The sequence below is a fragment of the Schistosoma haematobium genome, chromosome 3 (genome assembly GCF_000699445.3).
Source record: "Schistosoma haematobium chromosome 3, whole genome shotgun sequence".
Lineage (NCBI taxonomy): Eukaryota > Metazoa > Platyhelminthes > Trematoda > Strigeidida > Schistosomatidae > Schistosoma > Schistosoma haematobium.
This window is the reverse complement of record NC_067198.1, coordinates 39781666-39809290: the sequence shown is the minus strand read 5'-3', so window position 1 is coordinate 39809290 and position 27625 is coordinate 39781666. Positions and strand designations below refer to the sequence as shown.

Sequence of the window (27625 nt, the reverse complement as noted above, 5' to 3'; positions counted from 1 at the left end):
AGTGGTTAAGATCATGAGTCAGTTGAAGCTAAGCCACCATGGAAAACCTGGTAGCGCTGGACGGTCGTCTCGTTCTATTGCAGTGTGCATCCACGACCTCGCCCCCTGCGAGATTCGAACCCAGGACCTGCTGGTTTTGCGCGCGAGCACTTAACCACTACATCAATGGGCTGGCCGGCATCCAACGGTGTTGATGTCTAACTTCAACATATGCTCACTAGTGACTGTCTTCAATAGGTATATCCTGGAGTTCTAGTGAGAAGTAGTGACAAGCGGAGTTCAACCAGGTCTGTTGTGAGATAGTAACTCACTGAAGACAATGGTGGATGTATCGCTCAATTTCGTAGTTAGTTGAAGTGAGACATTAACACCGTTAGATACCGACTCAATGGTCTAGTGGTTAAGCGCTCGCGCGCGTGATTGATAGGTCCTGGGTTCGAGTCCCGTGGGGCGGAATGTGGATGCTCACTGCTGAAGAGACACGCAATTGGACGAGACGGCTGTCCAGTGCTTCCGGGTTTTCCATGGTGGTCTAGCTTCATCTGAATCATGATCTTAACCATTGAAATTGCCATAATATCCACAGAACCCATCTGACATTTCATATTTGTTCATCGCACAGGCATCTTTTATATAAAACAATGTACCTCTATCAGTTTGTATACTTTCTAAATTTCTTTGTGTTCAACAGTTACAGTGGTACACAGTTAATTAGTTATTCACCAAAATTCTATACAATAGTCATGAAATTACCGAATTCTCGTTCTTTGTACCACTTGCGTATCAAATGCTTGCTGTATGTTTCTACTTCCAGATAAACTACTATTAAGAAATTCAGTAGACAGTATGTTTTTAATCAAAAACTAAGAAATCAAGTGATACTGTGCAAGTATTGTTTTAATAAATCACCAGTTACTGTTTCGAAATTACCAAACATTTTTCTTTCGGGACATAATGATTATAAGACGGTTGAAAAAATAGAATATGCCGAGACAAAACGCCGAATAATAGACTTAAGAATGACACAGCAAGACAGGAGCAGCTTATCTCTACAAAGCAAAAATCGTTTCAATAAACAAAGATCAGGAATAACTGGATTGCTTCTCCTACTATTAACCTACATCAAGTAGGGTTTTATCAAGTAAGATATAACCTAGTAAAGAGGTGAGATGGATTAGAATAGGTTCAATCATTTAGCACTATACGTTTCGTAAATCGATACGTAGGTTGGTAGTTAAGATTAACATTAATTGAGATTTATGAATGGTTTGGGTTAGGTTAACTTTATCTCCATAAATTATCAGAGAATGAGTTTGAATGTCCAATCGTCTTTACACTGTTTAAATAAAAAAAGGCAAGTTTTTAATAACTGAAATCTCACCAGACTTATTGGGAGGAAATTTCCTTTGTTCGCAAGTATCACAATATCCAGTATATTTGCCGCTAAGAAGTTGGATTCTGTGGATGTTTGATAAGAATTGTATATGGGAATATTTCCGCGCATCTAGTGATTTCCATTTTCCTCATTAATTTTTGGAGCCGTTATCACTCATCTAAAAGTACACGAATATTGATGTAAACTGTTATTTCGTTTTGTTCAATCTCGCTTTTGGATTATGCGATAATAAAGGGAGGTGACAGAACTGCCAATTCATTTAAAAAGTAATATTGTTAATAAATTATTGGTTTATATACTTGGCCACTAGCCACGAAACTACATGAATCTAATCTAGTATTCTATAAATAATTATGTGTTGTTATTAGTTTGAAAACCCTTTAAAAATTCTCGAAAATTATATTACAATTGTAATCTTATAAGTAACTTAAGTTATTTTCTTATGTAAGCCACAGTTTGTATGAGCAACATTATTTATATCACTTATTTGCAAAGCGATTTGACACTATAGCGGGATCGGACATGATACAACCACTCAAATCACTAAACAATCCACAACATGTTATCAGTTTTATCCCGTACCAAGTTTATTTCAATGCCAAATTGGGTCGTAAGTTATTTTCTCTTTCCCGAAAACATTGCATACTTTCTGGATCGTTATTATAGTCTAAATTAATAATCAAAAATTTGTTGAAATAACTGATTACAAATGAATATAATTATTTGTTGTTTTCATTAGAATACTTTATTAAAACTTTAGGAACCTAATCTTTTAAAATCAGTTTTACCATTTTGATTGTTCATCATACAAACTCTCGTAGAACGCGTTGTGATCTGGATCATTAAATAGTTTGAACTATATATTTATTTATTTATTTTAACACATAGATATTGGTACAAGGAGGCACCAAATACATATGCGCCACACAAATCTCATTCGATATGTGTGAGGGCTGTGATACTGTCCGGGTGCCCAAACCGAAGCAGGTGGTTTTCTTAGGGGGCCACTCCCCGAGCCTTCGACCTAAAGGTCTGATCCACAAAGCAGTGGTACATCGTAAGGAGATGCATTCCCATGGAAGCCGGTGACCAACAATTGGTTCATACGCCATTTGTTCCCGCAGGATACTGGAGCACATGTGCACCATTGGTTTGGAATCCGGTTAAAGCGCCGGACATTCGCTTCTCGTCTTCTTATTTTCGTAAACAACACCCCTGCCACGAGAAGACAGTGAGTAGGACTTCCCTGGCAGAGGCTATATACGCGTGGCCATATGAGAGCATTTCGAGAGCGAGAGCAGACTCTCACTACTCGGCCGTACCAGGGCATTTGGGGGCTTGAACTATATATCACTTGAAATGTAGCTTGTAGATCGAACCTATCATCATACTTATAACCTAATCTTCAATACACAATCGGAGCACGTTAACATACTACTGAACGCACTACAATTATTCTTTAACACCATGTTTCGAACAATCTTCACCAAGCCTTCAATCATTATGAAAACAAAACCAGTCTGCAACTGTGATATATATACAGATTCACCTCACAGTAATTATCTCGTAGATTTAAATAATCAGACTACAGTTGTCATATTGAACCATTCTCATACTGAATGAACATAAACAACAGAAATTGTCAGAATACAGTCGACTTTTACAACGAAAGATTATCACATTCAACTGATCAATAATACTACGCTCTTATGAGAATCGTGAATCTGTTGGGGACGATAGATCCCCAAAACCCATATTTTGTAATTTTATCTTATCGATTAAATGTCTAAATATTTGAATGGCAGTCAATTGATGAACTTATCGATTAAATGTTTAAATAGCAGTCAATTGACGAACTAATTGATTAATGTTTTAAAATTTTCCTTGACAATATCGATTATAAATATTTGTATAAATACGCTTGATTTGTGTGCTTGAACTGACTTGTAATCTGCTGTTTGCCTGTAAAATACACTTTCTACGCCTCACCCAGACTTCTTGATCAAGTTAGCTGAATCGGGGAAAACGGACCTGGATAGCTGTCGAGTCTCTGAATCATTGGTCCTTCGTTCCGTTCGAGTAAGACGAATCAGTAGTAGCATTCAAGTTTAACGAACCATAACAGAATCAAGCCGAAATGTTGCCATATTCATTGTATTCCTGTAATGGATGTTCATCGAAATAGGTGTTATTGTTCATAACTTCGTCTCGATTTATTTCGACTTCCGAATATATGGCACTATGAGAGAAATTTCCTGTATCTGAATCCATTTCGTCTTTAGATGCAATGTTATTTGACACAGTGTTATACCTCTGATTTCTCTTGCTGTGAGTCCTAACATTAGACTGCCTATTCGTCTTATTTGATGACAGATTGTTTCCACGTGTGCGGTCAGTTAAAATATTTTGATTTTTCTGTTTTCCTTTACTATACGACAAATTTGTTCTATTTATTTGATAAGATGAAGTCTTAAGATCTGTGTAATAAATGGTTGTCTGAAAACCTACGGAATCAGGCAACACATAATTTTCCTGATCACCAACCACTATAGTAATAATAATTATTATTTTACTCTTAAACAGTAATTTCTTTATTTTGTTGTTCTTTTAATATACGCGCTTTACATTTCCTATCTCTTCACAACTTCATTGCTATTGTGTGGCTCATATGTATATGGTGCCCGATTGTAACAATATTTATTTGTTCAAATAATTGAATAAAATGATCGTGCTGCATATTCGAGTAAGTGAGACCATATGGATTATATCATAGTACACTAAAACAAGGAGAAAATCGTACGCTTTACCTTTCATGTATTTACGTCTTGATAATCGTGGTGGTGAAGTAACTCCTTGTCCCCGAACATGATTGGTTGAATTCTGTCCATCTGAATTGAAGGTAAAGTCGATAGAAGGACCATTGCCACCGAATAGATCACTCAGTGATCCGTTTCTTCGTCCAGATAATGGTGGTGTGTAATTTTGATGGTGAAGTGAACTCGATCTACTTGCATTGAAATTTATGTGGATTTGTAGACCACGTTCACGGATAGACCTTTCAATGTTCCGCTTATTCGTCCAAATAATGTTGGTGGAAATTTACCATGATGGTTATGTTAACTCGATCTACCTGTATTATATGGATTTTTGGACCATTTTCACCGGAGCGACCACTCCGTGATCTGTTTCTGCGTCCAGAGAATGTTAGTGGAAAATTACTATGCTGTCCATGTTGATGCTGATATGAATTCGGTCCATTGGCACTGACAGTTATTTATACACTTGGACAATTCTCACAATAGAAATCATTTTCAATTAATTCTTGATTGTATTCTTACACATTTTAGTCATTTTTATATATGCACTTGTTCGCTGAACCATATAATGCTGTTTGACTTTGATTTAGAATAAACGATGTACTTATAATATTTTCGAAGTTTTAATCGATTTCGGTTTTACTTAATTCGAACTCTTGAATAATTTAGTTGCATCTTTGAATCAATTGTTTACTGTGAAATTTGTCTTTTATATCAACTTCACAGTTGGAATAAACTCACCAAACTAACATTATTTCCAGCTAATTGCACACATTAATAATTAACATCGTGGTATTAAAGTCTAATTCAATTTGTATTAATAGGCGATTTATAGGTCTGTATTAATTGTCCAAATTTAACAATTTTCAAAATGAAATGCTGTTTAGTTTAACAGAAAAGACAACTGATGATATTGGATCATTGGAAAGAAAGTTTGCACCACCAAGTGTTGTTTATTACTCCTAAATATATTATGTACTATCTGCTTTGGTCCATTTAAATGAAACTAGTGAGTTATATCCACTAGTTCAGGTAAATTGAAACCTTGGCTATACGAAAACTGGAACACCCCTTATATTTTGAAAAACAATCTGTTCTTACTCTTAACGTATCCTGCTAATACTGATTTGTTATACAGTGTGGTTTTCACATTGTTTTTGTGTACTATATTATTATTTTTGTTTCCACTTGCCTTTCTATTTGTCGAGTCGCACCTTTATTTTTCATATAAAGCGTCTTTACAACTACCTATGTGATCAGATTGTTCGAAATGTATTACGCAAATATGTGACATAATTTTAATAACCTTCGTCTTCTCATTGCATTATCGAAACATATTCATTTACTGATCATCAATCTGATAACTTCGTTTAACGTGTAGGCTGATTCAAGCTAACATTGCCCACGAGTCATTTCAACATTAACAGTTGTATTTTATTTCACAATCGTAAATTTATATCTTATAACTATAAACGATGTAGTTTGCCTTAACTCTGACCGCATTTTGCAATAATTATTAGGATATATCATTGTAGAAGCAGAAGAGAATAAGTATTCGAATATCATGGGTATTTTTTAAAATTTATTATTTCACAGTTAAAATCACGAATCGATTTGAGATTGAACACTATCGAAAACCTGGAAGCACTGAACGACCTATTCGTCCTTGTATGGGGCTCCTCAGCAGTTCTCACCCACGATCCCATATTCGGAACTCGAACCTGGGATCCTTGATCTCGTGTGCGACCACTCAGTGGTTATTCCCATACTGATTTATTACTTCGTTGAATTAGTTTTGTGGAGGTCAGTTTTCAAGTTGTCGGGTGTATTCGTTAAGAATTGATTCCAGTTGAAATGCCACCAAGTTGTTATGTAAAGCTCAGTAATAATATACAACTGTCCAAGCTGAAATTTGTACATTACAGTTTGAAATCGTGACGATGGTCGGGTGCTATGTGATTTAATCTGTAATCCGCAACTTTATTGTTTGATGGATATGAAGAAGATCTATTGATTGTAAACACTACCCACTTGTTATGGTGTATGTTTCTTCTTCATCTTCGATATATACTTCTAGATTTCACAATTACCGTTTTGGTGAATTCTACTTATGTTGTCAGATATAAGTAATGTGTAGCAGCAGTCGGAAGTGGAATGCCTGTCAGCATACGGTTGAGATGGAGAGAACAGGAATGAAAACAGAGAGCAGTTGGGATAACGACATAATTGGAGGAATCATGAAGTAGGTAAGGGATAAGTGTACATCCTGTACGGATTGCTTCGATTCTGCCATCAAGTCATATGTATTATAAGTAGAGATAGATGGTGGCTATCAGTGATATGCAGGACGCACGTTCCATTTTATTTCGAACTCATCAGATGGATGTGCTTGCTGACAACCATCCACCTTAGCTTATAATACTATTGACTTTTTATTTAAGTTAACAATAAGAAATATATGGGTTGTCGTTTTCGTTCATTTTTTCTTCATTCTCCCAACGATAACAGTTTTATTTATCCATGACATAGACAGTATACCTACCTTTTAACTGATTTCACTTTTAATTAACCTTTTCGGATGTTCACACGAAACATTTTCGTCAGTTGTTGTCATCTCTCAATATCGGTCACAGTATTGTGAAGTTAACTGTGTGTAATCAAATCTATGCTGCTAAAGTGGATCGTCAATGCTTAAATTTTAAGTGATCAAATTAAATTGAGTGCACGTATTACCAACGCACCAGTTGTTCCTAAATTTCATACTTACTATTTTTTATTTGTGAAAGACGTGAATCATCCGTGAATATCCAGGACATGAAATTAAGATTTCAACGTTTTATCGAAATTAAGCACGAAGCTGAACTGGTAGAAGATAAACCGAATGTAAAATCTGTGATAATTTACGCCCTCGAGTTAATTCATCAGAATAGTTCTCACAAGAATTCCTTTTATCGTGTCAGTGGTCTAGTAGAAATACTTTTGTTAGCTATCGAATTGTCTAAAATGAATATTTCAAGATATCACTTGCCATTACAGTATGAAAATGATGGTGTTGTGTGTTAGATACACACTTTTAAAGTGTAGATTGTACACAACACCTAAGTCACCTAGCTCTGTTCATAGTAAACTATCGATTAATTGACCATATAAGTTGTCCACTATATTAAAACCGAGTTAGTTGAAAACAGGCCTAGTAAATCCGACAATAACTGCCACATGTGGCTTCCACATCTCAGTGTTTTTAAACATTGAGATGTTGAATTTTCAGGTAACTACTTGTGAATATGATGCGTATTGAGATAGAAAGCTTTAAAGGGAATTTGTTTATGATACGAATAATGAGGCTACGTTGTAATTGTTATATCCTAGAGAAGATTAAATTACGAGTAACTTCTGAGGCTAGGCGAGCAAAAGGCCAGTAGGATGCTAGGCTGATCAGACCAGTCGGACGTCATTGGTTTAGTACAGTACAAGAGCGAATAAGTCGTATTTCGATTGGCGAATAAATTACGTGATAAAAAGCGAGCCTAAAGACACAACAGTAATAACTCCACATCATTGAGATAGAAAAACAGATAATGGGAAACTCAAGTGCCTCTCAAAACCACCACTAACAGATCTAATCACTATTTGATAGGAAATAATTAATATCGTACAGATTCTATACTCGATAGGAGAAAAGTGACTTGAAAATCTCCGGGTCGTCTTAACATTGTCCTAGACTTCCCTCAATTTTACAGTTGCAATATTGAGTCTGAGGTGATATGAAGTAAATAAAAATGCTGAAATATCTTACGCCATATTCCTTAAAAGATTCTAGAGCTCTTCATCTCTGTAAATTAGTTCTATTCACGTTTGTTTTATCAAACCAAAAACTTGTGTTAGCGTTTCGAAGATCATATGGTATGGTTGGTTCAACTATCTTCTTCTAGTTTCAATTTCCAGATGGTCTCAATCTAAGGCTTCTGTTCTTCGAACAACGCATGAGCGAACAATATTGTTTTCATTCAGATGGTCATCAGTCTTTACTCTAATATCTATGAATATTCACATATTCGGTGAGCATACGATAAAGAAAGGTGAATCATTTCGAATAATCTATCGTAAACCTTAGTCATTTCCCAATGGAGTTCGATGCCGTATCCTGCATATTGCAGAAGCTATATGGATCCGGACCTATAGACCTAGTTTCAGTTCAGAATAAATTCCTGACACCCATGTTCATTCCTTGGTCCGATACGACTTAATAAACGATTTTATTAGTGTTTTCACATTCCGTATTCGTTTGTCATTCTTCACCCCTTTCCGTTTATATTCTTCAGCAAAGTCTGGTGATGATCTAATTGAAAACAATATTATTGTCTTATTTTATTGTTGGTTTTCGTCGATTGTTTTTCTTATTAATTGTTAGTGGATTTCGTGCGTTTGTTAGATCATTTACTCACATTTTCTCTTGTTCGTGTCTTTACCAGCTGCTCCCACTCACTCTACTCTGCACGCTCCCCCAGTATACAAACTACCTTCTAGCCAGATACGAACAGCTATTTATGCTAAGACAATAGTGTAGCAAACGTAACATTCTTTTTACGTTTTGGAAGAACTATTGATAATATTACTTGCATTATTTTCTGATACATATGTTGTTTAACAATTATCAAAATAGTGTTTGACATTATTTTATGCATAAATAAATTTGATTCTATGTGGAATAAAACATATTTATCACATCTGGTGATTTACTGCATTTGTAACTGCACATCCAATTTCCAGTTTTCGGCTTAAGAAGATGTTCTTTCGGTTTTGTTTCGCGATTCTTTCGATATTGTTTCTTTATTAGTTTTTCTTCCCCCACGTTTTTTATTAGATTTGTAAGTTCCATAGACGTGATCTTTTGCATTCTTTTTCTTTGATTTAGCTTCAATTTTAAAGTTATCTTTAATATATGAACTAGCATATCGATCCGAACTTCCAATAGTCGGTATACTGTCGGAATCCGTTCGACTACGTTTACCATATTTTGTGATTTTACCACCATACTGAAATGTAGTTTTTTCTGAATCAATATCATCAAAAATTGAATAATCACGAGAGGAGAAAATATCTTCATAGCGTTTACCACCTGCCTTGTTTGATAATCTCTTATTATAATAATCATTTCTATTATTTTTGGACGAACTGTCTTCTCCGCTAGTACTGTGAGTTGCATTCATTACTTCTCCCTCTACTGTCTCAAACATGTACTCAATTGATCGACCTATAAAGAATTGCGTATTTTCTAATGTTATTAAATTGAATGTCACATAACTGATTAGTAGTAGTAAAGGAAGATTAATAATCCTTTCTTCCATCACAATAACAACTAAGGGAAATAAACCAAACTGTTCTACGCATTCGGCTAACTTGATCAAATATATGTATTTATATGAATTTGTTCTTCATATGACACAGTTACTAAGTATATTTTGAGGAAATAATGATTATTTTAACATGTATTACATGATCACTAGAAACCCTATGCTATCCACTAACCAGAAAACAGTTATCAATTGACTGTCTTTTGTAGTTTAAACGATTGACTACCAACCATTGGTATTAATTTTGTTAACATTGATATTCTGCTTTAGCCGTGATCATGTTGCCAAATCTCACAGTGAATTTATCCTCAAATAACATTTGATGTGAAGCAGCTAAAGTGTAAATCTGCAGTTTAATTTACTAGTCAAGAAGACAAAAGGTTTCTTATTCCAGATTGTGATTGATCCCTCCCCATAGTGAAAACATGTTTTACGTGATCACTTGAAATCCTGTTATTCAATAACTACAGTACAGATATCAACTGATTGTCATCTGAGTTTTGTAGTTTAAACGACTGAACACCAACCATCGGTATAAATTTGGTGACCATTTAGATATAGTGATATTTTTAATTAAATACTCTCATTCACTATCTTAGGTTGAATTTTTGTGATCTCCCGTTCAATGAGTTATAAAGTTCTGATAGGAGAGGGATAGGTAGTAGTCATATTTTCTATTGATTAATATATTATAAATTGAAACCTGTTTCGATTATCTTATTGATTGCAGTCTGCAACTACAGTATCTATATTATTTTTATTTACAGGTTCGTTTCACAGTAATTATCTCGTAGATTTAAATAATCAGACTACAGTTGTTGTTGTTGTTATATTAAACCATTATCATACTGAATGAATATAAATAACAGAAATTGTCAGAACACAGTCGACTTTTACAACGGAAGATTATCATATTCAACTGATCAATAATATTACGCTTTAATGAGAATCGTGAATCAAGCGGAAATATTGCCATATTCATTGTATTCCTGTAATGGATGTTCATCGAAATAGGTGTTATTGTTCATAACTTCGTCTCGATTTATTTCGACTTCCGAATATATGGCACTATGAGAGAAATTTCCTGTATCTGAATCCATTTCGTCTTTAGATGCAATGTTATTTGACACAGTGTTATACCTCTGATTTCTCTTGCTGTGAGTCCTAACATTAGACTGCCTATTCGTCTTATTTGATGACAGATTGTTTCCACGTGTGCGGTCAGTTAAAATATTTTGATTTTTCTGTTTTCCTTTACTATACGACAAATTTGTTCTATTTATTTGATAAGATGAAGTCTTAAGATCTGTGTAATAAATGGTTGTCTGAAAACCTACGGAATCAGGCAACACATAATTTTCCTGATCACCAACCACTATAGTAATAATAATTATTATTTTACTCTTAAACAGTAATTTCTTTATTTTGTTGTTCTTTTAATATACGCGCTTTACATTTCCTATCTCTTCACAACTTCATTGCTATTGTGTGGCTCATATGTATATGGTGCCCGATTGTAACAATATTTATTTGTTCAAATAATTGAATAAAATGATCGTGCTGCATATTCGAGTAAGTGAGACCATATGGATTATATCATAGTACACTAAAACAAGGAGAAAATCGTACGCTTTACCTTTCATGTATTTACGTCTTGATAATCGTGGTGGTGAAGTAACTCCTTGTCCCCGAACATGATTGGTTGAATTCTGTCCATCTGAATTGAAGGTAAAGTCGATAGAAGGACCATTGCCACCGAATAGATCACTCAGTGATCCGTTTCTTCGTCCAGTTAATACTGGTGGATAATTACCATGATGATGTGAACTCGATCCACTTGCATTGACAGTTATGTGGATTCGTGGACCACTTTCACCGGAGAGATCACTCAATGTTCCGTTTCTTCGTCCAGTTAATACTGGTGGATAATTACCATGATGATGTGAACTCGATCCACTTGCATTGACAGTTATGTGGATTCGTGGACCACTTTCACCGGAGAGACCACTCAATGATCCATACTTTCGTCCAGAGAATGTTGGTGGAAATTTACCGTGCTTTCCATATGTTTTGTGATATGAATTCTGTCCACTTGCATTCACAGTTATGTGGTTACGTAGATGATTTTCACTTGAGAGACCACTCAACGATCCGTATCTTTTTCCAGATAATCGTGATGGAAAATCTTGGTTTTGATATGAACTCGATCGACCTGAATTCACAGTTATGTAGATAGGTGGATCATTGTCACCGGAATGGCCACTCAATGATCCGTATCTTCTTCCAGATAATCGTGGTGGAAAATTTTGATGTTGATATGAACTCGATCCACCTGCATTGACAGTTATGTAAATGCAGCGACCATTGCCACTTGAGTGTCCACTCATTGATCCATATCTTTGTCTAGATAATCGTGGTGGAAAATTTTGATGTTGATAGAAACTCGATCCGCCTGCATTCACAGTTATGTAAATACAGCGACCATTTCCACCGGAGTGATCACTCAATGATCCATATCTTTGTCCAGTTAATAATGGTGGATAATTACCATGATGATGTGAACTCGATCCACTTGCATTGACAGTTATGTGGATTCGTGGACCACTTTCACCGGAGAGATCACTCAATGTTCCGTTTCTTCGTCCAGTTAATACTGGTGGATAATTACCATGATGATGTGAACTCGATCCACTTGCATTGACAGTTATGTAGATTCGTGGACCACTTTCACCGGAGAGATCACTCAATGTTCCGTTTCTTCGTCCAGTTAATACTGGTGGATAATTACCATGATGATGTGAACTCGATCCACTTGCATTGACAGTTATGTGGATTCGTGGACCACTTTCACCGGAGAGATCACTCAATGTTCCGTTTCTTCGTCCAGTTAATACTGGTGGATAATTACCATGATGATGTGAACTCGATCCACTTGCATTGACAGTTATGTGGATTCGTGGACCACTTTCACCGGAGAGATCACTCAATGTTCCGTTTCTTCGTCCAGTTAATACTGGTGGATAATTACCATGATGATGTGAACTCGATCCACTTGCATTGACAGTTATGTAGATTCGTGGACCACTTTCACCGGAGAGATCACTCAATGTTCCGTTTCTTCGTCCAGTTAATACTGGTGGATAATTACCATGATGATGTGAACTCGATCCACTTGCATTGACAGTTATGTGGATTCGTGGACCACTTTCACCGGAGAGATCACTCAATGTTCCGTTTCTTCGTCCAGTTAATACTGGTGGATAATTACCATGATGATGTGAACTCGATCCACTTGCATTGACAGTTATGTGGATTCGTGGACCACTTTCACCGGAGAGATCACTCAATGTTCCGTTTCTTCGTCCAGTTAATACTGGTGGATAATTACCATGATGATGTGAACTCGATCCACTTGCATTGACAGTTATGTGGATTCGTGGACCACTTTCACCGGAGAGATCACTCAATGTTCCGTTTCTTCGTCCAGTTAATACTGGTGGATAATTACCATGATGATGTGAACTCGATCCACTTGCATTGACAGTTATGTGGATTCGTGGACCACTTTCACCGGAGAGATCACTCAATGTTCCGTTTCTTCGTCCAGTTAATACTGGTGGATAATTACCATGATGATGTGAACTCGATCCACTTGCATTGACAGTTATGTGGATTCGTGGACCACTTTCACCGGAGAGATCACTCAATGTTCCGTTTCTTCGTCCAGTTAATACTGGTGGATAATTACCATGATGATGTGAACTCGATCCACTTGCATTGACAGTTATGTGGATTCGTGGACCACTTTCACCGGAGAGATCACTCAATGTTCCGTTTCTTCGTCCAGTTAATACTGGTGGATAATTACCATGATGATGTGAACTCGATCCACTTGCATTGACAGTTATGTGGATTCGTGGACCACTTTCACCGGAGAGATCACTCAATGTTCCGTTTCTTCGTCCAGTTAATACTGGTGGATAATTACCATGATGATGTGAACTCGATCCACTTGCATTGACAGTTATGTGGATTCGTGGACCACTTTCACCGGAGAGATCACTCAATGTTCCGTTTCTTCGTCCAGTTAATACTGGTGGATAATTACCATGATGATGTGAACTCGATCCACTTGCATTGACAGTTATGTGGATTCGTGGACCACTTTCACCGGAGAGATCACTCAATGTTCCGTTTCTTCGTCCAGTTAATACTGGTGGATAATTACCATGATGATGTGAACTCGATCCACTTGCATTGACAGTTATGTGGATTCGTGGACCACTTTCACCGGAGAGATCACTCAATGTTCCATTTCTTCGTCCAGATAATGGTGGTCGTAAATTATCACGTCCCTTTCGTTGTCCATGTGTGTTTTTTCCGCTTGCTTCCACGTTTTTATTGATTCTTATTATGATTAGAATTGTAGTGACTAATATGTAAAATGAGTATTCGCCTAGTTTCATTTTTGTTGACGCGAACGTTTCTCTTCTCGAATTTTATCACTATTTATTTGTGGCATTTTTTCTAAGTAACTTCATTTTGTGCATGTTCAATTAATATTTGGTTACATTTTTCGTATATTTTAGTCATTTTTATATGCACTTGTTGGTTGAACTACATAATGGTGCTTGACTTTTGATTTCGAGTAAATGATGCACTTATAATATTTTCCAAGTGTTTAGTCGATTTCGCTTTTACTTAATTCGAAGTTTTCTATAATTTGGTTGTACCTTTTAATCTAAACTCCTCCTGTTTATCTTCTATTGTTTCAGCCGGTCCTATTCGCGGTTAAAATGGAACGATTGGGCATTCAGTCAGAAATCCTATCCTGTAGAAAACAACCTTGTCAAATGAATGCTAACGAAACAAGTAAACCATTTAAACTCTCCTTCTAAGTTGAGGGCCAATGCCCCTTCTAATAGCCAGGGCATCAGTAACATAGGTTCGCGGAATGACTGGACGGTGTGGGAGATCGGGAGGATCAACCAGACAGTTGCGGACATGAGGTAGCGAGAGAATTTTTCAACAAAGTGTTGCTGAACCGGATGAAAGTTCCAGTTGACGCCCAACTTTGCGATCAACAGACCGGATTCCATAAGGATCGGTCGTGCACAGACCAAATTGTGACACTACGTATCATCCTTGAACAATCAGTTGAGTGGGACTCGTCAATGTACATCAACTTCATTGACTACGAGAAGGCGTTTAATGGAGTGGATAGGAGGATCTTATGGAACATTCTTTGACACTATGGTGTACCTGAAAAAATCGTCAATATCATACGGAATTCATACGATGGACTACATTTCAGAGTCATGCACGGAAGATAGCTGACGGATACATTCTAAATAATGGCCGGAGTCAGACAAGACTGCTTACTGTCCCACTATATCTTTCTTCTGGTGGTTGACTGGTTCATAAAGACCTCAGCATCTGAGGAGAAGCACAGAATACAGTGGACAGCTCGCAATCAATTAGAAGATTTGGACTTCGCATATGATCTAGTTTTTCTATCTCATATATATGGACGAATGCAGGTGAAGACAAACAGTGTAGCAGCAGCTTCTGCATCAGTGGGCCTCAACATATACAAGAGGGAAAGGAAGATCCTCAAATACAACACAGAGAACATCGAACCACTCACATTTGATCGAGAAACTATGGAAGAGGTGGAATCTTTCACGTACCTGGGAAGCATCATCGATGAACGTGGCGTATCTGATAGAAACTTAAAGGCAAGGATTGTAAGAGCGAGGACAGCATTCCTACAGTCGAGCAACATATGGAACTCAGAACAACTGTCAGTCAATATCAAAGTCATAATCTTCAGTAAGAACATCCAAGCTGGAACTTGGAGAACTACCACAACTATCATCAAAAAATACAAGTATTTATAAACGATTGTCTACACAAGATACTGAATGTTCGTTGGCTGGATATTGTCAGCAGCAGCCTACTGTGGGAGAGACCAAATTAACTTCCAGCTAAAGAGGAAATTATGAAAAGATGTTGGAAGCGGATAGGACATACATTTCAGAAATCATCAAACTGCATCACTAAGCAAGCCGTCTTTTGGAATCGTAAAGAGAAAGGGAAAAGAGGAAAACCCAAGAACACAGTTCGCTAAGAACTGGAGGTAGACATGAAAAGTATGAATATTAATTGGAAAGAAGTCGATGGGACACATTATAGAAATTATCAAACTACATCATGAGGCAAGTGCTAACTTGGGATCCTGAAGGAAAAGTGGAAAGAAGAGGACCAAGGAACAAATCGCACTGGGAAATGGATGCAGACATGAAAACGATGAATAGCGATTGGAAAGGATTATCCAGGACACAGTTGATTGGCGAATGCTGGTGAGCGACTTATGTTCCTGAACGAGGAGTAACAGGCGTCAGTATGTAAGTAAGTATCTTTGAATCAACTGTTTATTGGGAAATGTTGTTTTCTATATGAACTTCACAGTCGGAATGAACCCACAAAACTAACATTATTTCCAGCTAATTTCACACATTGACAAGTAATATCCTGGTATTAAAGTCTAGTTCAATGTTTTTTCAAGGCGATTTATAGGTCTTTATTGATTGTCCAAGTTTAATAATTTTTAAAATGAAATGCTGTTTAGTTTAATAGAAAAGACAACTGATGATATTATATCAATGGTTAGAAAGTTTGCACCACCAAGCGTTGTTTATGACTCCGAAATTAATTTACGACAGAGATTTTGAATGAGTTCATCAGATTGATATTTATAATGATGGCTTAACTGAAGTTTATAAATACTGAGTTGCTGGTTTTGGTGTATGTAGATATAAGAATCATGTCACGGTCGTTGATTGTGAATATGAACAAATAAACTGTGATTTTACTTAATTATTTTCTTTAATGGATTATAATTCCATTTCTATCTATGATTTATTTGGATACATGTTTCTTTCATACAAACAGAATCCTGTCATTATTGTTCTGTTTGTAGTAATTCAAACAGATTATCACATATTCGAAAGTTTAATTGACTATTGTAGTATTGAATGTAGAATGGGTTCTTCAAATTGATAGTTTTAATAATGCTTGTAAATTAAGGCAATATCGAGGCATACGCACAGTATGCACATATGCCAATAAGAGACTGATCAATTTCAGTCCAAAAACATCAATAGGAAGATTCAAGTAAAACAATATCAAGTGAATTAAACTTCAACCCATTGCACAAGCAATTGGCTATCAGGACTCAGTAGCTAAGTGGATAACGTGATGGCGTTTGAAGCGAACGGTACTGAGTTCGAGTCCCAGAGTGAACATCAACTCTGAGATGCAGGTACATCCAGCTGACGACTCCCAAACAGGACGAAACGCGCGTCCTGGATTCCACTGCTAGCCACTATCCATCTTTGCTTATAAAGTTTTAATAATGGCTTAACTGAAGCTTATGAGTATGTAGTGGCTTTGTTTCGTTAACCAATCACATTTGTAATCGTTATTTATATAAATTCCAACAGTGTCTGAAATCAGGAGGCAATAAGAAGTGGCAACTACAGTTTATTAGTGGATAGCATGAATCACAAAGCTTATAAGCACACCAAGCGAATTTGAAGGAAAGGCGAATGTGTATGCGAGCAAGTACAGAGGCAAATTTATAGTCAAATCGAAAAAGGCACAGCTAGGCACAAGGCAAAGGCTAATAATAGGATTCGAGTACATATGTTCATAGGTAAGAGAATGATTCATTTAGCGATATTTGACTTATCAATATTTTAGCTTGAGTCTGTCATGTGATCACGTGTAGATGTATATACCGATATGAAAATGATGATAATACTACAATCAAATATGCGAATGCTTACTGTTGGAACAACATAGTCTGTTAAGTAAATTAATAAAACGACTTAACCAAAATTAACCATAATCGAAATTGATTGTAGGAGAATTGCTATAAATAATAAGTAACTGGTTTTGTTGCATGCAGATATAATAATCATACCTCCACCGTTTATCGTGAATATGAACAAATATACTGTGATTTTACTTAATTATTTATTACAGTGATACCCAGTGGAAGAAAAGTAAGAAAACAGAGTGAGATCTCTACGTTTGACACCAAATCGGATTGCAGGGAGGAGAAGATTTGAGGAATTAAAATTCCATAGCGTGTTAAGACGGACCTCACCGACAGGTTAGCCATTTTTCATAGGTTATGAGAATCTTCCGAAAAAGAACCAAAGGCTAGATTTGAGCATAATCTCAACCACATTAATTCCTTTATAAGCAAGATACTCCCAGAAACAGTTACCGGAGTTAGCATCTGTAATCTTTATAGAACAGGACAAAAAGTGTATTCTGAAAGTACTCAGGAAAGCCTCTTCTTAAAGGTTACCTGTGTTTTGTCTGAATAAAGAAACCTGTTGTTGGGAAACTCACGCAAACCGACTGGGTCCGGAATATACATCCATGGGGATCTCAGCCTAGTTGACCGTATTAAGAAACGAGCTGCAGAAGTAGAAATAAATGAGCGCCGCCAAAATGGTGGAAATACCTCGTACTTAAAGGTTTCCAAATTGTGAAATTTCGAAGCAAAACGATCCCCAAACCACTGTATGGTAAAGGAAAGTTCTCTACAGAATTATAAGTGTGCTGCACAAATGCTAGCAGCCTATAAAATAAAATGGCAGAGCTCAAGAAAATGGTGAATATGGAAAACCCGTATGTCATTGTTGTCTGAGAAACATGGTTAACGTCAGAAGTGTTTGAAAATGGAATTCAGTTTACTGGTCGTTTATTGCACTAGCTTTATTCGAACACACAAGAGATCATACCGCAAGGTACTGTCTTAGATCCTTTACTTTATTTATTCTTCTTCATTCAAATGTAAGTGTTCGAATATGATGGATATTTTTTAAAATTTATTATTTCACAGTTAAAATCACGAATCGATTTGAGATTGAACACTATCGAAAACCTGGAAGCACTGAACGACCTATTCGTCCTTGTATGGGGCTCCTCAGCAGTTCTCACCCACGATCCCATATTCGGAACTCGAACCTGGGATCCTTGATCTCGTGTGCGACCACTCAGTGGTTATTCCCATACTGATTTATTACTTCGTTGAATTAGTTTTGTGGAGGTCAGTTTTCAAGTTGTCGGGTGTATTCGTTAAGAATTGATTCCAGTTGAAATGCCACCAAGTTGTTATGTAAAGCTCAGTAATAATATACAACTGTCCAAGCTGAAATTTGTACATTACAGTTTGAAATCGTAACGATGGTCGGGTGCTATGTGATTTAATCTGTAATCCGCAACTTTATTGTTTGATGGATATGAAGAAGATCTATTGATTGTAAACACTACCCACTTGTTATGGTGTATGTTTCTTCTTCATCTTCGATATATACTTCTAGATTTCACAATTACCGTTTTGGTGAATTCTACTTATGTTGTCAGATATAAGTAATGTGTAGCAGCAGTCGGAAGTGGAATGCCTGTCAGCATACGGTTGAGATGGAGAGAACAGGAATGAAAACAGAGAGCAGTTGGGATAACGACATAATTGGAGGAATCATGAAGTAGGTAAGGGATAAGTGTACATCCTGTACGGATTGCTTCGATTCTGCCATCAAGTCATATGTATTATAAGTAGAGATAGATGGTGGCTATCAGTGATATGCAGGACGCACGTTCCATTTTATTTCGAACTCATCAGATGGATGTGCTTGCTGACAACCATCCACCTTAGCTTATAATACTATTGACTTTTTATTTAAGTTAACAATAAGAAATATATGGGTTGTCGTTTTCGTTCATTTTTCTTCATTCTCCCAACGATAACAGTTTTATTTATCCATGACATAGACAGTATACCTACCTTTTAACTGATTTCACTTTTAATTAACCTTTTCGGATGTTCACACGAAACATTTTCGTCAGTTGTTGTCATCTCTCAATATCGGTCACAGTATTGTGAAGTTAACTGTGTGTAATCAAATCTATGCTGCTAAAGTGGATCGTCAATGCTTAAATTTTAAGTGATCAAATTAAATTGAGTGCACGTATTACCAACGCACCAGTTGTTCCTAAATTTCATACTTACTATTTTTTATTTGTGAAAGACGTGAATCATCCGTGAATATCCAGGACATGAAATTAAGATTTCAACGTTTTATCGAAATTAAGCACGAAGCTGAACTGGTAGAAGATAAACCGAATGTAAAATCTGTGATAATTTACGCCCTCGAGTTAATTCATCAGAATAGTTCTCACAAGAATTCCTTTTATCGTGTCAGTGGTCTAGTAGAAATACTTTTGTTAGCTATCGAATTGTCTAAAATGAATATTTCAAGATATCACTTGCCATTACAGTATGAAAATGATGGTGTTGTGTGTTAGATACACACTTTTAAAGTGTAGATTGTACACAACACCTAAGTCACCTAGCTCTGTTCATAGTAAACTATCGATTAATTGACCATATAAGTTGTCCACTATATTAAAACCGAGTTAGTTGAAAACAGGCCTAGTAAATCCGACAATAACTGCCACATGTGGCTTCCACATCTCAGTGTTTTTAAACATTGAGATGTTGAATTTTCAGGTAACTACTTGTGAATATGATGCGTATTGAGATAGAAAGCTTTAAAGGGAATTTGTTTATGATACGAATAATGAGGCTACGTTGTAATTGTTATATCCTAGAGAAGATTAAATTACGAGTAACTTCTGAGGCTAGGCGAGCAAAAGGCCAGTAGGATGCTAGGCTGATCAGACCAGTCGGACGTCATTGGTTTAGTACAGTACAAGAGCGAATAAGTCGTATTTCGATTGGCGAATAAATTACGTGATAAAAAGCGAGCCTAAAGACACAACAGTAATAACTCCACATCATTGAGATAGAAAAACAGATAATGGGAAACTCAAGTGCCTCTCAAAACCACCACTAACAGATCTAATCACTATTTGATAGGAAATAATTAATATCGTACAGATTCTATACTCGATAGGAGAAAAGTGACTTGAAAATCTCCGGGTCGTCTTAACATTGTCCTAGACTTCCCTCAATTTTACAGTTGCAATATTGAGTCTGAGGTGATATGAAGTAAATAAAAATGCTGAAATATCTTACGCCATATTCCTTAAAAGATTCTAGAGCTCTTCATCTCTGTAAATTAGTTCTATTCACGTTTGTTTTATCAAACCAAAAACTTGTGTTAGCGTTTCGAAGATCATATGGTATGGTTGGTTCAACTATCTTCTTCTAGTTTCAATTTCCAGATGGTCTCAATCTAAGGCTTCTGTTCTTCGAACAACGCATGAGCGAACAATATTGTTTTCATTCAGATGGTCATCAGTCTTTACTCTAATATCTATGAATATTCACATATTCGGTGAGCATACGATAAAGAAAGGTGAATCATTTCGAATAATCTATCGTAAACCTTAGTCATTTCCCAATGGAGTTCGATGCCGTATCCTGCATATTGCAGAAGCTATATGGATCCGGACCTATAGACCTAGTTTCAGTTCAGAATAAATTCCTGACACCCATGTTCATTCCTTGGTCCGATACGACTTAATAAACGATTTTATTAGTGTTTTCACATTCCGTATTCGTTTGTCATTCTTCACCCCTTTCCGTTTATATTCTTCAGCAAAGTCTGGTGATGATCTAATTGAAAACAATATTATTGTCTTATTTTATTGTTGGTTTTCGTCGATTGTTTTTCTTATTAATTGTTAGTGGATTTCGTGCGTTTGTTAGATCATTTACTCACATTTTCTCTTGTTCGTGTCTTTACCAGCTGCTCCCACTCACTCTACTCTGCACGCTCCCCCAGTATACAAACTACCTTCTAGCCAGATACGAACAGCTATTTATGCTAAGACAATAGTGTAGCAAACGTAACATTCTTTTTACGTTTTGGAAGAACTATTGATAATATTACTTGCATTATTTTCTGATACATATGTTGTTTAACAATTATCAAAATAGTGTTTGACATTATTTTATGCATAAATAAATTTGATTCTATGTGGAATAAAACATATTTATCACATCTGGTGATTTACTGCATTTGTAACTACTAGTGCATATTAAAGTTTCTCGTGTCTTCAGTTCTGTTTCGCGATTCTCTCGATTCTGAATCTGTATTAGTTTCTGTTCTTCCTTTATTTTGATTATTATTCCGAATACCAGAGATTTGCATATCTCTCCCTGTCATTTCAGACATTCCATTATAATCTTTTGCATATTTCTTCTTTGATTTAGCTCTTATCTTAAAGTCATCTTTAATATATGAACTAGCATATCGATCCGAACTTCCAATTGTATCTCTGTCGGAATACTTTCGTCTACGTTTACCATATTTTGTGATTTTACCACCATACTGAAATGTAGTTGTTTCTGAATCAATATCCCCGAATATTGAATAACCACGAGAATAGAAAAGACCTTCATAACGTTTACCACCTGCCTTGTTTGATTGTCTCTTCTTATAATAATTGCCATCGCTTTGAGACAAGCTCAAATCATTTCTCCTACTACCTGACGAACTTTCTTCTCTGCTAGTTACATTCATTGCTTCTTTCTGTGCTTTTTCAATCGTGTCCTGCAATGAACTCCACATTTGCGTATTTCCTAATGTTATTAAATTGATTGTTATATAACTAATTAGTAGTATTAAAGGAAGATTAATATTCCTTTCTTCCATCACAATAACAACTAAGGGAAATAAACCAAACTGTTCTACGCATTCGGCTAACTTGATCAAACATACGTATTTATATGAATTTGTTCTTCATATGACACAGTTACTAAGTACATTTCGATGTCAGCAACAATTAGAATATTAAGTATGACAAAATGATATGTATTACGTAGTATTTAGCTAACGTTTTACGCAACTCGATTTACATCAAACTTGGTTTTAAATTGATGATAATAAATAAATTAAACTGAACCGTTTGGTAGTTTTGTTGTGAGACTTGACAGTTGACCAACTGATCTTCTCTTCGTTACCAATCGATATCGTCTGAGGTACAAGTAGAAACTAGCGCCACTGAACAGTTGTTTTTCCTGGCACTGGTCTCCTCAGGAATATGCATCGAGAATTAGGCTAGTAATTGAAGCCACTACCTTTAGTGCATGCCACAGAGGAGTCCAGTACTAAGGTGAAACAGCTATTCAAGGTTTCTGGTTTTCCATGGTACATCAATTGGCGTCAGTCTGTGACAAATAACACTTTGAGATTTACCTAATCGTCACAAAACTGTTCCATCGGAACTGCCACTTGTCATTCGTTAGAATTTACTGAATCATTCGTAAAATTTACCAACTGAAAATGAAGGTCACTTATTTTATTTATTTATTTATTTAAACACATAAACATTGGTACAAGGAGGCACCACATAAATCACCCGATTTGTGTGAGGGCTGTGATACTGCCCGGTTGCACAGACCGAAGCAGGTGGTTTTCTTAGGGGACCACAACCCGAGCCCTCGACCTAAAGATCTGACCCACAAGGCAGTGGAGCATTGTGAGGAGATGCAGTCCCATGATAGCCGGTGACCAACCATTGGTTCATGCGCCATTTGTTCCCGCAGGATACTGGAGCCCGTGTACACCATTGGATATTCGCTCTTCGTCCTCTCAATTTCGTAAACAACACCCCCGCCACAAGAAGGCAGTGATCAGGACTTCCCTGGCAGAGGCTGTATACGCGTGGCCATGTGAGAGCATTTCGAGAGGGAGGGCGGGCCCACCCCACTCTTGGCCATGCCAGGACATTTGGGGGCAAAAATGACGGGATAGCGAAGATGGTTTTTTCGGCACCGCCTAGGTGGACCACGTAACAGAATTAGATTTTTGGCGAAGTAACCACCCCCAATAGCCCATTGGAAGTTATCGCAATACTTTGCACATACTAATTGAATACTCCGAATGTATGACGAGATTCTCTTGTTTTAATGCAGCTTTTAAGCTTGTTCATTTCTAGTTCCATTCATTAATTCAGTGTTGTCTGCACATAAACCACGGTTAAAACCGATTGATTGATTAACATAGGAAATAATGGTAATTATAACATGTATTACATGGTCACTAGAAATCCTATGCTATTCAGTAACCAGAAAACAGTTATCAATTGACTGTCTTTTGTAGTTTAAACTATTGAACGCCAACCATTGGTATTAATTTTATTAACATTGATATTCTCCTTTAGCGATGATCGCATTGCGAAATCTCACGGTGAATTTATTCTCATATAACACTTGATGTGAAGCAGCTAAAGTGGAAATCTACGTTTTAATTTATTGGTCAGTAAGACAGAAGGTTCCTTACTCCAGATTCTCATTTATACCTCTCCATAATGAAAACCATCTTATTGAGCCATCTATTATGTTACTGAACCTATTAGTACTAATGATCTAGTCACTCGCAATATATATATATAGTGATTTTTTAATTAAATACTTTCATTCACTATCTTAGGTTGCATTTTTGTGATCTCCCGTTCAATGGGTTATAAAGTTCTGATGAGAGAGGGATAGGTAGAAGTCATATTTTCTATCGATTAATATATGATAAATTGAAACCTACTCCGATTATCTTATCCATTTTATTCGATAATATTATTAGCAAACATTTTGCGAAAATGAATTCTAGACGGAACTATATTTTTAGATGGTGGATTGAGAGAATCTTTATCAAGTTACATCATGTTATTAATATGGCATTAGTAAATCACTTTTTAAGGAAAGTAAAGACCTCGAAAGTTTGAGTAGGTGAAAAACAGAACGGCTTTCTCATAGATAGGAATCAATCTCTTTTCATTGTAGTGGATAAAATTACCAGTGATGTAGTGAAATCAAGGTCAATCTCCTTTTTATTTATACTATGCTCATCAGTTTATCACTCGATATTAAGTATATTCACAACAGTGTCTTTCTGATTTGGATCACTGTGGAGCTTGAAGTCATTAGGATATCTGCAAATAACGGAATTTGAGTAAAACTCATGCGCACCCACGATCCCGCTCCCCGCGAGATTCGGACCCAGGACCTGTCGGTCTCGCGCCAGGCGCTTAACCAACTAGACCACTGAGCCGGCATCCAATGGTGTCTCCACAACCCCTATACTGATCATCATTTATTGTCAATCAAGAGATAACTATATCTGACACAATGGTGATCTATAATTAATTTACAAACCATAAAATTTATTTATACAAGAATGTCCCATACACTTTTAATATACAAAATTCGCATATGGAATAATTTTTAATATTTTTACGTAAAATTTCTTACTGTCCAATGGAGAAAATACACTTAGTTATCTTAAATTAATTATATTATATTTAATTATTTACGGTCGGTTTGCTTAACTGTGTTACGTTCGTTAGTGATCAATAATCATATTTATTAGATTATCTTTATTATTTCCTGACAGATGATAACCATGCCTTCAGAATTAAAGACGTTATTACCGAAACGGAAGCATAGTACACAGTACGTCAAACGCTACTATGGTGTATGCTACTAATATTGACAGATATAAGTAGTATGTAACGCCATCAGATGTAGAATGCCTGTCAAGAGAGGATTGAGCTGAAGAGAACCGAAAGCGAAACAAAAAGTAATTGTAATAACAACAGAATTGAAAGAATCATAAAATGTGTAAAGGACAACTGATTGAAGATGTCCAAATTATGTATTTGATGTATGGTTTTCATAATTTGCTAAATCATTCTTTAATCTGCATTAGTTTCCATACTTGAGTTTTTCGTTCACTACACTACTCGTCTATAAAAACCGAATCTTGTTCGTCAAGTTTTTACTTTCTTTGATATTATTTCTTATTGTTAATTATGATCGGATAGCTTTTCGCATCGAAAGTTGTTTAAAACAAAACAGTGCAGATTTAGAAAATTTTCTTTTCTCAATCACCTTCACTTTAAAAAAAAACGGAATTATTTGTCAGTCAGTCAGCTACAATGTAGGACCAGGCACATATATGCATCGGTCTAAGTTGCCATACCTTACTAACACAACACGATGAACATCAAATTCATAGAAGTAGTAAATTCAATGGTGATGATATATAAAAGAAAGATCACCTATAAGGGAGAAAGAATTAGTTCGCAGAAAGAAAGATATGAAGCGATTTTAATCCCATAGTTTAAGGGAAGACAGACAGTGTATACACCTACGCCATTGTGATAAATTCTGAGCCATGTCACCGAGAGTCTCCAACCATCGGTTACGATAGTCACGCGGACCCCAACCAAGTAGTCTACATCTACCAACATGATTCAGACTAGAAGTTAGTGACTTCAAGGACTGATGCAACATTTCGGTTTGGCCGCCCCTAACTTCCTTCCAACCGTCTCCGACACTAGCCAACATTTTGCGTAGTGGTAATCGGTGTTCATGCATACGTAACACGTGGCCCGACCATCTCAGTCAATGAAGATTCAAAACCTCATCAACTGATTAATCATCATTCCCTCATACCCTGCCTCTAACCTCACTATTACATACAACACCCAGTGATCCCAGTAGATGCTGGCAATACTTATAAGACATTTATGATCAAGTACTAGTAACTTACGAGTATCTTCTACTCTTAATGGCCACGTTTATTTGTCAATAGTCGACTATAATTTTATCGACTCAATTGTATAAACTTTAAACATTTAGGTCAGTGTTATTGTTGCTAAATATTGTCTAACTAGTAAACTGTTCGTTTTTCTGGAAATTCTACTGTTATGCGCAAAGTCGGATATTTTTTCTTCATAGATAACTGGTAAGAAGTTAGCTTCGTTAGACAATAGGAAATTGCTTAATCACATAGATCTATTTTCAAGACAATAAACAGAACCGATTGTTTCATATTGAATTCAATTGATTACTCAGGGTTAATAATATAAGAATCAACATTCAGCATTCTTATTGAAATATTTTCATTCAGTTTGCGAATAACTCTACAGATGTATCTTATTCTTCAGCTTCCATGAACGAATGATTATTTAATAACTATTTATATCAATGTAGTATGAAACAATCGACTTGTATCAAAGAACACTATGATATTTGTATACAATAATGATTTCTTTATACAATATTTCGTGTTTAATTTAGATTACCTAGTCAATACTTTCGGTTTTGCCAGCGAACTTATTTCTAATTCGAATATTGGAGAGACTAATAGAGCAAAAATTGGAATTACTTCTTGACAAACTGAATTTGAATACTTATAGTTACCTCAAAGACTCACACAAGTATTCAACTAAATACTTCACTATCGTGTAATTGAACTTTGTGAATATATATATATATATATATATATATATATATATATATATATATATATATATATATATATATATACTCCATAATATTACTACTTCCGTTAAGAAAATAACATTCGATTGCATAGTTTAATGATGTAGAAAACGAATACAATGCCTTTTCCGGAGTATTGCAATGATTACCTAGGAATGTGCTGTATATTAGTTTCAGAAATCAATAGTTTTTTTTATTTTTAAGAGTTTTTATTATTCTATTCTTGATATTTAAGACTGAATTTCACTCAGTAGCGAAAAAGCTATATTAATTAAATGCGTTCAGGTTAAAAAATATTGCAAAAAAGAGTGATTAAAAATAAACCTTGAAAATCAGCAACAGGACAAAATAAATCTATATGAATAAATACTGCACCGGTTGAACCTGTTGGTGAAGCCTTGACTACTCAGTAATGGATAACTTCCTGGTGTTTGAAGAGATTTGTACTGAGTCTGAGTCCAAGTGTGAATACGAATACTAAGATCCAGGTATATTAAGCTGAGAAATGCCAAACAAGACAGAATGTACGTCGTTGATTTAAGCTCCAGCTACAATCCAAACACACTACTCATGTTTCACTTAACTGTACGTTATCTTTTTGTAATAGTATCATGGCTTTTGATGAAATACGAAATCGCTTTTTCCTTTCATATGTATCGCTGCCTTAATAAGATATCCCAAAACGTAGTACTTTCAAAATAGTTTACCGTCATGTAATGGTGTC

The 27625-nt window shown here is 35.9% G+C and overlaps 2 protein-coding genes across 2 annotated transcripts; both read right to left on the bottom strand.

Annotated features, from left to right (window-relative positions):
- Positions 1-8823: 8823 nt before the first annotated feature.
- On the bottom strand, positions 8824-14135 carry MS3_00010672 (uncharacterized protein). The gene is made up of 2 exons (XM_051219066.1): positions 11203-14135; positions 8824-9466 (listed from the first exon to the last, which is right to left on the bottom strand). The coding sequence occupies exons 1-2, from the start codon at positions 14030-14032 to the stop codon at positions 8991-8993; spliced, it is 3306 nt and encodes a 1101-aa protein (XP_051069864.1). The 5' UTR covers positions 14033-14135; the 3' UTR covers positions 8824-8990.
- Positions 14136-21643: 7508 nt separating this feature from the next.
- Positions 21644-22270, bottom strand: MS3_00005770 (uncharacterized protein; the record flags this gene model as incomplete). Its single annotated transcript, XM_012939484.3, has 1 exon — positions 21644-22270. The coding sequence occupies one exon, from the start codon at positions 22268-22270 to the stop codon at positions 21644-21646; it is 627 nt and encodes a 208-aa protein (XP_012794938.1).
- Positions 22271-27625: the final 5355 nt, after the last annotated feature.